This window comes from Poecilia reticulata, chromosome 1 (assembly GCF_904066995.2).
Source record: "Poecilia reticulata chromosome 1, P_reticulata-male-v2, whole genome shotgun sequence".
Lineage (NCBI taxonomy): Eukaryota > Metazoa > Chordata > Actinopteri > Cyprinodontiformes > Poeciliidae > Poecilia > Poecilia reticulata.
Window position 1 is genome coordinate 26,521,878 of NC_088830.1, and position 13,101 is coordinate 26,534,978.

The 13,101-nt window shown below is 38.1% G+C and overlaps 1 protein-coding gene across 2 annotated transcripts; it reads right to left on the reverse strand.

Annotated features, from left to right (window-relative positions):
• Positions 1-134: 134 nt before the first annotated feature.
• On the reverse strand, positions 135-12,329 carry LOC103469884 (malate dehydrogenase, cytoplasmic-like). Of its 2 annotated transcripts, XM_008417903.3 has the most exons (10): positions 12,109-12,329; positions 11,935-12,032; positions 6,994-7,092; positions 5,615-5,711; positions 4,541-4,716; positions 3,451-3,573; positions 2,760-2,936; positions 2,555-2,668; positions 1,444-1,533; positions 135-618 (listed from the first exon to the last, which is right to left on the reverse strand). In XM_008417903.3, the coding sequence occupies exons 2-10, from the start codon at positions 11,986-11,988 to the stop codon at positions 496-498; spliced, it is 1,053 nt and encodes a 350-aa protein (XP_008416125.2). In that variant the 5' UTR covers positions 11,989-12,032; positions 12,109-12,329; the 3' UTR covers positions 135-495. The 2 variants fall into 2 exon arrangements, with proteins under 2 accessions (XP_008416125.2, XP_008416133.2); XM_008417911.2 differs by lacking the exons at positions 11,935-12,032; positions 12,109-12,329 and adding an exon at positions 7,976-8,103.
• Between the last annotated feature and the right edge of the window lie 772 nt (positions 12,330-13,101).

Sequence of the window (13,101 nt, forward strand, 5' to 3'; positions counted from 1 at the left end):
ATTTGTTTTATATCAAATGCTAAACCTTTGAGCTCTTGTTTCAGCTCAGTTTAAAACAAACGGAGATGTTTAGGAGCAGGCTGAGGTGTGTAGTAGTGAGAGTGATGAGAACTGATGAGGCTGGAGAGGGTTGGTCAGATTTCATAGTTTTATTGAAGAGAAGATGGTTTGTTACAGTTTCTGCACAGCTAATGTGTGTGTTTTCATCTACTAACAGAGACGTCTTGATGTCTTGCACACACACACACACACACGCAAACACACACACAGGTCAGGCCAGGTTGTGGAGGTTATAGCAGGTTTTCTGGAAACCTGAAGAAGGGGCCAAGTTACACACACACACACACACACACACGCTCGAACACACACACATCCACACGTACTCTCAGAGGTGACACACAGACTCCAGCTCAGATGGTTTAGCAGTGGAGGACATCTTCAGAGGCGAGAACAGCCAGGATGTAAGAGCTGCTGCTGGTCAGCAGGAGGGGACAGTCACTTGGACAGGAAGTCCAGGGCCGTGTCTCGCTCCTCCACCAGCTCGGCTGCTGTGGCTTCCATCTTGGCTCTAGAGAAGTCATTGATGTCGAGACCATCCACTATTTTCCAGGACTTGTTCTGGGAATTAGAACAGAGAAAACACTTTCAGGGTCCGTACACTTATCCGACAGTAAAGTTCAAGTATTTACAAGGCAAGTTTCCAAACTTTTCCAGCACCACACCTTGGAGATAAAAATACAAACTAACTAAAAAACTGTTTCGATTTAACTGTTTCTAACATTGTTTATTACCGCTAATAATATCTTGTGATAGTAATGTACATTCTACAGAGGGGACAAGGTAAACTAAAATATAAAAAAAATGCCTCTCTTACACACACCATATAGACCTGACTGGTCTAAGTAAAAAAATAAAATAAAAAAAACTGAAAAAGATGGATCTCTCTTAAGTAATTAAATTTCTTAAAAAATGTTCTCGCCAAGTTTTTAGGCATTTAGTAAATAAAAATATCTTTGGTAATTCCAACTGACCTAAAACGAGAGATGTGGCCTGATGTAACTTCAGACAGTGAGAAAAGAAAATCATGTTTTATTATCTCTTCATATCTGGTTACAACTGTACATAATGTCTTTCGAATATAGGCTTTTAAAGAAACATTAGATTGCACTTTATTACAAAATTCAAACATTTTCAAGGATTTCACAAACCCTGTACTTTGTGTATGATACTTAAAAGTTTTGAAACAAGTGGTTTTCTTTTCACTTAAAAGCCTCAGTTTGACAAAAAGAAACATTTCTCATTCAAGGTTTAAAGTCGCCAGAAAAAAACTGAATATGTTTAACAATCAACAGGAATAAAGTTGAGTGTCCTAACCCATACGAACAGAACAGCCTGATTCCATCAATCGTTCTCATACTGAAATGGTTTTGAGATCCAGCTCACCTTGATCTGGACAGGGAAGGAGTAAATGAGGTCCTCCGGGATGCCGTAGGAGTTTCCAGCAGCATACACACCCATGGAGATGAACTCACCCTGCAGGAAACCAAACAGAGAAACTATTTATAGTAGTTTAAACAACAGAGAGTGACACCAACTATGCTGTATCAAAAACAACTTAAAAAAAGCTTGGCTTCTCATCACAGACATATTTCACATCTTGAAATTGATCCCTGTCTCTTTAAGAAGCTCCTACTCTACTAAACTCATTTTCAGATTCACAAAAATGCTCTTCATCGTGCCTTTTCTAGCATAATGAGCAGTTTGTATAAGCTCAGCAGATTTGCAGCTGCACCAGGTGTTTGCTAATTGCTGTTAGGCATGAATGGTTGCTAAGGGAGATTTAAGGATTCCTCAAACATGCATGAAGGAATCAAAGCAACAAACTTAGTGTGTTTTTGATTAGGGAATGACATCGTAATATGATGCAAATCTAAAAAAAAAGAGTTGATTTTACATAATACTCCTTAAAGATGCAGCCAGAGCTAAAGTGGTTTAAATCAAACATATTCAAGTGTTAGAATGGCCTAGTCGAAGTCCAGACCTAAATGCAATTGACAATCTGTGTGAAGACTTCAAAATTAATGTTCAGGGAAACTGATTGAGCTTAAAATAATTAGCAAAGATCAGACAAAAATGTCTGATAGACATACTTGTTAATACCTACTAATATAAAAAAGAAAAACAAAGGTTCTGATTTTTATTTTGATAAAATTAAAACAGAAAATAGTATTATCCCAAGAGTTCCTGCTGCTGAGAAATGAAAGCAGCATTTTTTAAATTTTATTTATTTCAAACATGATAGCAGTATTAAAAAAACAGACATGAACAAGAAATGCAAAAGACATATTTTTGTACCACAATAATCTTAACATGGTCGAAAAGGAGTGGGAGTAAAAAAACAAACAACTTATGACGTCCTACCCCATGAACTCATACCATGTTTTCAGACGAACCCTCAAAGATTAATATTCCATTGTATTGTTTTTTTTTCTTCTTCTGGAAGTAATGATTTTTGTCAAAGTAACCACTTCCTGTCCTTTCTGCTCACACTGACCTCCTTGGTGCCAAACCAGATATCCCTCATGTGGTCACAGATGGCCTTGGCAGCCGACATGGCGCTGGACAGTTTCCTCGCCTTGATGACGGCTGCACCTCTCTGCTGCACCGTCTGCAGAAGGAAAATATTTCAAAAATAAAGGTATTTTTAAATTCTTTTTTATTTTCATACACCCGTCTTTGACAGGAGGCCGAGTACTCACGGAGATGAAGTCTCCTCTGAGCCAGGCGTCGTTCTTCACAGCTTCGTACGCGGACTTCTCACCGCCGGCGACGTTCACCTTGGCATGGTGGACGTCAGGGTACTGAGTGGAGGAGTGGTTCCCCCAGATGATGACGTTCTTGACGTGGCTGGAGGACACGCTGCAACGCATCGCCACCTGCAGGTCAGAGAGATGTACTGTAACTAAGAGGATCATCTTAAATTTTGCAGGGCTACAATTTGTCCTAAAAGTTCTTATGATAAACGATAATATTGTTGGAGAACATCAAAAAATTCTCAGAGATAAATGAATTTTAAATTCTAATGAACATTTAACACTGGAACTGGAAGACATTTTAAATGTCCAGGATAAATAAACAAAACAACAAATAAAATGAATTAAGCGTTAGTTGAGACCAAAGCACCAGACTGAAGACATTTGTCATCCAGAAAAAGAGAGAAAAAGATTAATCATGCAAATAGAAATTACTGAACTTTTTTAAATTTATTATGCAATCATGACTTTAAAATCTTCTTTCAAATTAGAATCAACACACAGGTCTCTGCCTCTTTAAGAAGCTTCTACTTTTGGTTTCAACAGTATATTCAAGAAGCTAAAGGAAGTCGTTTTGTCCTTGTTTTTTCCAGTGTGCTCATAAATGAGGGCCATCTTCATAAAGACCTGGACATACCTGGGAGCACGCTCTGTTGTGGTCCAGTCGGGTCAGGCAGGAGAAGTTCTCTTTTGGGATAGATGGAGCAGACTTGGAGGCAACCAGACAGTTTGTGTTTGCCGGGTTTCCAACCACCAAAACCTGATGGGAAGAATCAAGAACGTCTCTGTGAGTCAGGCAACAGCAGTTACACACAGCTGAGAAACAGCTGATATCATAATATCAGGAAGTTTCTGTCAAAATCACTAGATAGTCATACTTTAAAAACACAATCTTGTCAAGTATTTTTGGTTTAGTTTCTAGTGAAAATGTCATATTACAACTTACAAATAACTTCTCAGCAAGAAATATGAGCTGGCTTTAAGTCAGTAACAGCTTAATAAGTACTTGTTCCAATGGCAGTTTATATCACTTATAACAAGACATTTTCCCATGTTTTAGTGAAATAATCTGCTAGTGGAACTTGACCCTTTTCATCAATAAAAGTTAGAACAAACTGTTAAACTTGTATATTTTTATAGATAAAGTGCTGTAAAAAGCACCCTTACAAATTCCTTCTGTTTTTGTCTTTTTGTCATTTAAATGTTTTAACCACCATCCGACAGATAACTAAAGTATATAGCGCAATATTCATATGCAAAATTAATAAAATCAGCCTGTCTGTGGGTGAGAGTGTAAATAATTAAATGTTTTCCTTCCTGCACAGATTTGCCATTTATCACACATTGATTTCTGGAGATATTTAACCTATCTAATGTCACTCAGAAGTTTTAATGACATAAGGTGCTGATTTATTTGCTACAGATTTATAGATTATAGTAAACTGTGACTTTGTAGCAACATGAAACTGTGGTTGAACACAGATTTAAAGGACAGCAGAAAAAAACTGCTGGGTTTGTAAAAAGACAGCAGTTTTTCCTGGTGAAAAGAGCCCATTTCAGCACTTTCATGTTTTTGTCAGTAGCAGTATAAGAATAACAATAGAAAGAAAAAAATAACTTTTCTGGGAAATTGTTCCCTCAAAGTTGGAGTGCAGTAAGCTGAGGTTAGACACCATTATGTAGCCCAATAACACATAACCAAGTCCAAAGGAAGCCTGAGGCGTCACCTTTACGCTCTTCTTGGCATACTTGTCCAAAGCGGATCCCTGAGTCTTAAAGATCGCCACGTTTGCTTTCAGGAGGTCCTTTCTCTCCATTCCCTCCTTCCTGGGCATGGAGCCCACCAAGATGGCGGCATCGATGTCCTTGAAGCCCACCTCCACCTTGTCAGTGGGGATGACCTCTGTAGAAAGCAGAGGCAGAAGTTTAGGATTTATGTTATGCATAACATTTAATCTTGCCATGTTGTTTTAATGTTCTTAAATTGTTTTATGTTATTAAAGGCCCATCTGGGGAAGTGCACTGCAACTTCCCCAGAAGTTGAAGTGCACTTCTGGGGAAGTTATAAAGGCTATTTACAGCCTTTATACCTAAGGCTATAAATGTCATAGTGTTCAGTATTAGTTTATACTTTACACACTTGTCCATATTCAAATGAAAAAAAAAAAAAGAAAATGTGGAACATGTTAGGTTGCCTGAACATTTTGATGGAAAAGTAAAGACCTGGATGCATTCTTCTTAACATTCTGACGACTTCCTATGCATACTATGCTACTTTTTCCTTCAGTCTCAAAGCTAAAAGATCTGAAGACTTCAGAGAAACACCATCTCATTACCGAGATTAATCTTGGAGATTAATTCCTGCTGCTTCGACTGATCTTAATGATAACATTGGTTTGCCGTTTGCTGGGTTGACCAAATCCATCTGCTATCAGACTGAACTTCAATCTGTGCTCACTGCTGCTCTGTTCATTGTTGTACCACCACAGCTCTGATTGGCTGCTGTGGTGGCTGAACCAGCATCCAATCAGAAGCCTTGTTTTTGACACTCCTTCCTCCTGTGTGTAGGAGAAGCACTTCTCAAGGACACCACAGAGGCTCATTATAGCCCACTTGAAAGTAATATGTGATTCATTGTCCGTTTTCTTTGGGAAAACATCATGAAACAAAAGGGGTCATATGCATCGTTTGTGATGAAGCGTTTTAACGTAAGACTCAACAACAGGTATAAAAACCTTCGTTAAATAAGATTTTAAAAGAAGTGTTAGTCTCCTTTTGATTAGAAAGAGGAAAACACTCACCCATCAGCAGAGGGAGGGCGCAGTCCTGCAGCTCCATGACGACTCCGTCCAGCACAGGCAGCATGGGGGGGATGTCCAGCAGGATCAGGATGATTGGCTGATGATACGACGGAAAATTGATTTTAGGAGGATTTTTCAGACGACAAAGTCAAGAACTAACAGTTCAGGGGTGAAAAGGGTGATCTCAATGTTGGTTTAAATGCACACTCTATGACATTCCATCTGGTTCAGAAAAATTAAAACCTTTCCTAGAATTTACGCCACCAAATGTCCTTCATATTCCTCAATGTTTCCTGAAAGACATTTTTACAGAGTTCTCCATCTTGTTAAACTGTATTTAAAGTCAACACCTGACTTTAAACACCGAAAGGGTTTAATTTTTTTAAAATTTAGGAGCAAAACAAATAACACTTTCAATTCCACAAGTTTTCTAAATATCTTTGCAGCTATGAATTGTTCTTTCAGGATATTTAGCGCAGCCACTAATTAAAGTTTATAGCTGCTCACACATAGGATATTAAATATAGACCAAGATGTTCATTTTTTGTCTCACCTGACCAAAGCATGTACTTCCTGTGTACCCCGTCCTTTACCTATTGTTGCAAACTGCAAACAGGACTATATTTGTTAAGTGCATGTCTGACAATTCTTACCAATTAGCTGATTTTTGAAGGGAATAGGTTTGAACTGACAATTCTTACCAATTAGCTGATTTTTGAAGGGAATAGGTTTGAACTGGGTTTTATTTATCACTGTCAGGGTAAAAGTGGTGCCCCAAAAAACAGAAAGAAAGCAAAAAGCATGCTACACCTTTCATTTTCTTTCTGCTCCACAACTGTGCACATTTCTATGTTAGTTTATCACCTGCAGTTCTATTAAAAACCTCAAGAGGTGCTTTTGCAAGTCACTAAACATGTTTTTCTGCACGGCTGTATCTCAGAAACTTGTAAAATAAAATGTCGGTTTTTGTTTTTGCTGAGCTGCAAGGTTACCAACATGATTACATTTTGAGCAAATGGTGCATCAATTACATTCTGAGACAATTTTACAAGGTTGAATTTAAATCCTGAAACTGATACAGATTATATATTTTCACTGGGTCCTGAGTAGGATCAGTGCAACTCTCTGCATCTCCGGCTTATACTTAAATTTCTTGGGATTGTTTCTTAAAGTCTTATTTTTCTTTTCCGCCTCTACATTATCAAGCCATGTTGCAAGTAAATCAAGGGTATTCTTTCAGTGAACGTACATTATTCATTGTAATTCCATTACATAACAGTAAAGCACTTTGTTCCAGCTGTGCAGTGATCGGGTTCATGGCAAAAGGGGGCCTTCTGCTGATGCTGAAGGTTATATAATAAAACCTGAATGAATCTTACCTGGTCCTTGCCAAACACATCTCCCTTTGCAATGCTGTACAGCAGGGAGTAAGCAATCTGGCCTGCAGCACCAGTCACCACAACACGAATTGGTTCAGCCTGGAGGGGAAAAAACACAAGAGTGGCTCGTTTGAGTAACCGACCCAGTTACTTAAGAGACATGTTATGGCAGCAGCCTGCATTTCTGTTGTGCACTCGTTGTGTGTGTACATTGTTTTATGAAAGGAGTGCATGTCTGTAACCGGTTAAACCCTCCTGTGAGGCAGTTTGTTGACAAGGTCAATAACAGCAACTAGCCCTGCAGCAGAGCTCTGTCCTTCACATGAAGGAGACTCGGCCACAAACTCCATTAAGATCACTCAAAACAACAGAATTACTTTGCATAAACCTTAAGTTGAATCTCAAGTCATTCAACTTTGTTTTTAATTTGATTTGTTTGCTGGCATTTAAGAATCATCTTCACATCATTCTGCTTTAAAAGACTAAACAGCCAATATGTAATCGTTTTTCAACCGTTAAAATCCACCGTGATGAAGATCGCCCTGATTGGTTAATCGGGCAGAATAAAAATCAAAAGTCTCGGTGACGTCATTGTGACGCCTGCGCCACGCCACCCGCCCTGTCTGTGTCAAAGCGGATGAAAATGTATGAAAGCACCGTCGAGTAGCAGCAGCAGCAGCAGCAGCGCTCAGTGTTGAACTAACAAGCACCGCTGTGTCTTGATGCTAACTTTGTGTGTTTACATTCAACCGCAGGCCCTCATTACCGAGATGCTAACTGCGCAACATCCCGGCTAAAGCAGCCCACCAAAACAGAGTAAATCCCACGAATAATATTAGCATTTTAGCATAAAGTGAACAATAACGTGCGATGCTTCCACCGTCTACAAAACTACATTTGGGTTATTTCGAAAGACGTACGTTGGCAAAGTCTTTATAAGATGATAAAGTGATATTTCTAATCATTAATTTGCTCCTCTTACCATTTCTGCTAAAGGATGAAGTTGCGTTGGCTCAGCTGCTGCTCTCCCTGCTCAGAGTCGGACTGGTAGACGGAGGGGTCACCTCTATCCGTGTATTCTACAGTCAGACGTTGAAGTGACATTTCCTACTTAAGTACGGGACTTGTAGTCTTTTTACGATGCTTTTTCACCCTTTCTGACTGCAACTACCTCAAAAAGAACGCAACACCCCATAATGCATTGCTCTGATCAAACCGCGCCCACTCGTGCCACATACAACAGTGAACGATTTTCTGAAAAGACTCCTTTTTTAGAAGAGATTCTTTAAGCCGCATAGCAGTGACATCTTGTGGCCAACTGAGAAATTACACGATTTTATTTAAGACGTCAGACGTCTAATAATAAGACGTCTAATAAGTCTGTTTCCCTATCATTAACATTTCACTTTTAAAATATATTTTCAAGACACAAGCCCATTAGATCCCATTGTCATTTAAGAACCTGTAAGATCTTTAAGAACCTGTAAGATCTTGAACCTTTGGGAGAAAAAAGACCAACTATTACACTAAGTATTCGAGGAATCACCTAACCTTAAAAAAAAAATCTACAAAGCCACTGAATAAGGTTCAGTAAGGGTTAACTGCATATATATATATATATATATATATATATAGTATTCAGATACATATTCTTGAGAGGAAATTTTGAAAAATGAATTAAGCAAAACACTAATGTGTTTACAGAAAGCACTCAAGATTTAAACATAAAACATGTAAAAAAACAACAACTATAAAACCATAAAATCGTAAAAACAGCTCAAAAACAAACTGAGTGAAAGTGAATCTTTAAAATTTTCTTTAAATGATCAATTTTCAGAAAAGATCTAATTATTTCAGAGAATAGGATAAGCTAGATCACATGATCACCATGATTGCTTTTTACTTTGGATTTAGAAATGATAAGGAGCATTTGGTATTTTGACCTTTGGTTTCTTGATGGGATATGAATATGTTATTATATAAGCATAATAACAAGATCTTGAAATCAATCCTGTATTAGGCTGTGAGCATGTGAAGCAAAGCCAGTGTTATGCACCCATATTTTACTAGATTATAGTAAAATACGGGCCCAAAAATTCATTTTGTGCTTTCTCTGCAACACACACAAAAAAATGCACTTTTAATAATTTTTATAATATTATTAGATGTCACCATATGTTTTTCTAAATTATTTTCAGGAATACCGTTCATTTCAGTCCTCACAATATGTAGCAAATAAAATTATTTAACATCCTAAATTAGTGATGCTTTAAATGACTATTTTAATGATTGTGTTGGTGTTATGCACCTTGAAAAATTTACAGTACATAAGAAAATATCTTCACCTAGTGGACGACAACGGAACAAAGTTTTGAACCGATTTCAGTCATTTACTCCATTTAGTTTAAAATGTGTATTAACCAAAAAAAAATCTGTGTTAAGCAAAGATGCATAAAACTAAGACTTTAAAAAAGACCCAAGGAGGGTTTTAAAAAAACATTTTCAGAAATAAGCTATTAATCTTATAACAAGAATCTAATAAAATTCTTGTTATTTTCTGATAAATCCTGATTTAAGAACTCATTTTTATAACACAATAAGTGCTCATTTGTGTAAAACATAAGTAACTGATTCATCCCAGGTGAATTCACTGGGTTGAATTAGATCAGTGGTCCCCAAGCTACGGCCCGCGGGCCCGCCTCCACATTTGGTCCGGCCCCTTGAACAATAGCAGAGAGCATTCAGATCACATATTGTATTTTCCGGTTTATATGTGGATTTTTCTTCAACCACCAGGGGGCTCTTTAGCAGGAAACTGTGGGTGTTTTGTTTTGCATTGCTGCCATCTGTTGGACTTTTAGGGAACTGCTTGACTTTTATGTTATTTAATCAGTACGGTTGTTTGCTAGCGGTAGAGCAGATGAACACACGTGTTTGTTATGAACGCTGCATTCCAGGTCGAAATCTTTGAAGCCTGTAAGTAGCAACTTATACTTCAAAACGAACCTTTATGTTAACATAGGAAGGGAAAAGTTATGTGGCCCTCACAGGAAAAAGTTTGGGGGCCACTGAATTAGATGATTACTTTCATTTCAAAGTAAAAGTCTCTCCCTCTGCTGCAGGAAGTCTCTTGGGTTAACTGTAAACTTGTTAAGTTGTCAACCTGTTATCTGTAGCTTGGCAGGAGGTAAATCCTTGTAATGAATCCCGTCTGACCTTCTAGGACTACTCTGCTTTTACAAGGAACAGTCAAGAGGTTATTGTCTTAAAGTTATTTTGTACAGTAGATGCTAAAATTAGAAATACGCTTTTTACCCTTTGAACTTTGAAACTCTTAAATAAATGCTTTAGTGAGGATTTTTAAAAGAGGTTCAAGCTCAAAAAGGTTACAAGTTTTCATTTCTTGTATTTATCCACCACTGCGCAAAAACCTCATCTGAAACCAGACACATTGCATGAAAAACAACCGACAGAGTGATAAATGTAGCTGTTGCTTCTTAGAGTACGGCAGCATGCAAGATTGAAATCAATGACCAACTAACAGGAAAACCTGATGACAAGCTGCTGAGGTAACTCATTCCTTAAAATCAGGTGTGCTGAGGCTGGCAAACGTCTAAAAAAAAACATGCAGGATCAGGGCTGGGAGGCACTGTGCAGGAGAGATCAGACAGGGAATCAGGTGGTGTTTCCAGGTAAACTGATGCCAGGGTGTAAGCAGGTCAAGGGCACAGCAGCCATGTTGGATTTTCAAGTTCTGTTTTTATCAAGCTGCTCAAAGCTGCAGCAGCTCAGCAGAGCGAGGAGCTGACCGTGGTGCTGATAAGCTGCAGTTTGTTCAGCTGCTGCAAAGCACCGGCAAACACAGAGAACGCAACCGGAAGTCTGAAAATGTAACTGTCAAAATAAAAGTAGATCCGCTCCTGCTGAAGTTGATCGTTCTAGTGGGGGTCACTCGAGTTATTTTTCTTTTATTATTAAGCGTTGTTTGCAAATTAAAAGAAAAATAAATAAACAACGAGGTGTTTAGTTTAAACCTTACATCAGTTAAAGAATTATTTACCTAAATTATGTACCTAAATTAAAATGTTTTCACTGAACTGCCTGCATAACATACACCAAATAAAGTGCTAATGGTTAATATTTACATACAATTATAACATCAATGTTATTAATTTACACATTATGCCAATAATACATTCAGACTGTTCTAAGAAATCTCAGTTACTTGATATAAAGATGCTGTTGGCTGCAGAAGAGCATGAGAGAAAAAAATGGACTCAATATTTTTAAAAATATTGTCAATTTTAACAATATCTCCATTGCATGACTTTATAAAATCATGTAGCTCATGTTTTCACTTGAATAAAGATTAGGTTTGACATACATTCATGTATCCTTAAAGGTTTTAATGAAACTATATCTCTGAATGAGTAATTTTAAACAATAAATGCATACCCACAATAACAATACCAACAATTATAGTTGTTATTACATTTTACATAAAAATTCACATTTCATGGCTAATTAGGTTGGCTTTGTTTGGAGACTTTTATTCTGAAATCAGTAAGCGGAAGTTGTTTGATATACATTCTTTGACTTACTGGAGTAAATACTTTATCAAAACCTCAGACTTTGACTTATATTATTGAATAAATCAGAGAGATTTACCTTTGTCAAATGTCAAAGCAACAAACGTGTTAGTATGTTTAGAAATACTTTTTTAATATTTTCATTTTAAAGGCCTACCTAACAAAAATATAGGGCCCTATGCTGCACCCCTATATTTACCAATGTAGCAAAAGAAAGGAAAAAAAAAAAACGATAAGAGGCAGACACATTTGGGACAGAAACGGTTTTACGTATGACTTCTTCTGCCGTGGTGCGTTCAAAGTCGGCTCCGTCCCCCGGTTTTTCTAAGCAGCTGTGCTGCTTTTAGCTCACCTGCTGGGAAACAGCCCGCACCACCAGATACATGGACGTCAGCAGCGTCAGCATGGTCCCGCCGTGTTTTGTTGCCTTCAAACGATAACAGCCGTCCTCTGAAGGAAAAAAAAAATGGCGGCTTATGACCCAACAGAAAGACGGCAGAGTAAAGAGGAAGGTGCGACAGGATACCCCGAGGCGTCCTTAACCGCGCTGCAGTCCGACTTTCACGCCTTCTTGCGTCTCTTACGAGCGGCTCCAACTCACACCTCCGCCCAACCCTACCTGCAGCCCACAAATACGCAGACCCAAAGCGCCGAGCCCAGTCTAGTCGCTTAATAAGATTTTGAGTCCGCAAATAGCCTCTGACCAGGACGCCATGGAGAGTTTCATGCGTGGCACAGGTGTAAATAAAAAGTGTTAGTGGTTGTACAGTAAAACTGGTGTATGAAGGAGGTGCGAGTGGGAGTCAGTGACGTCAATGCAGGGGAAAAAAGAGACGAAGGCTGCTGCAACCCAAAATGCATATTATAGCGTTACATAAAGGCAGTGAGTGGCAGGCTACCGCAGAATTAGCTCATTGATGAAAATCAGCAAGAAACAGTAAAGGGGCATGCACAGAAAGTTCTGCATGGGAAGACAAGCACCACACACCAAACAGCTGAGCTAACTTACCTTACAGACGAGTTTCCGTCGATTTAAGAACAACTTACATGATCTTAACACAATGGAAATCATAGTAAAGTGCTCAAAGTCAACATGAATAATATTTCATTTTCCAGCATTTTATTTTAAAGATTTCATTTGTCATGCTTTTTTATTTTTTAGTATTGGTTGCCAGACTTTAGATTTGAATTTTCCAGTATGGGGATTTGAACCCATGACTTAAGCATTACAACACTCCAAGCAGCTGAGCTAAAGAGCCACACATAATGTTTAAAAGCTCGACTTTCAAACTTCTTTTTGTTATTATTCTTCCAGTAAAGGCCAATAACTGGCCATACCTGAACTGTAAAATGTTGTTTGGGGAATAAGGTGAAAACAGGAACGTGCTTCCTGTTAGTGGATGATGACATCAACGCCGTCATCACAAATAGATAAGCATTTCCCAATAAAGTCGCCCACTCGCCCATCTTTAAAAAAACTCTAAACATAAAAACATAATTGGTTTTTAAAATAATTCAG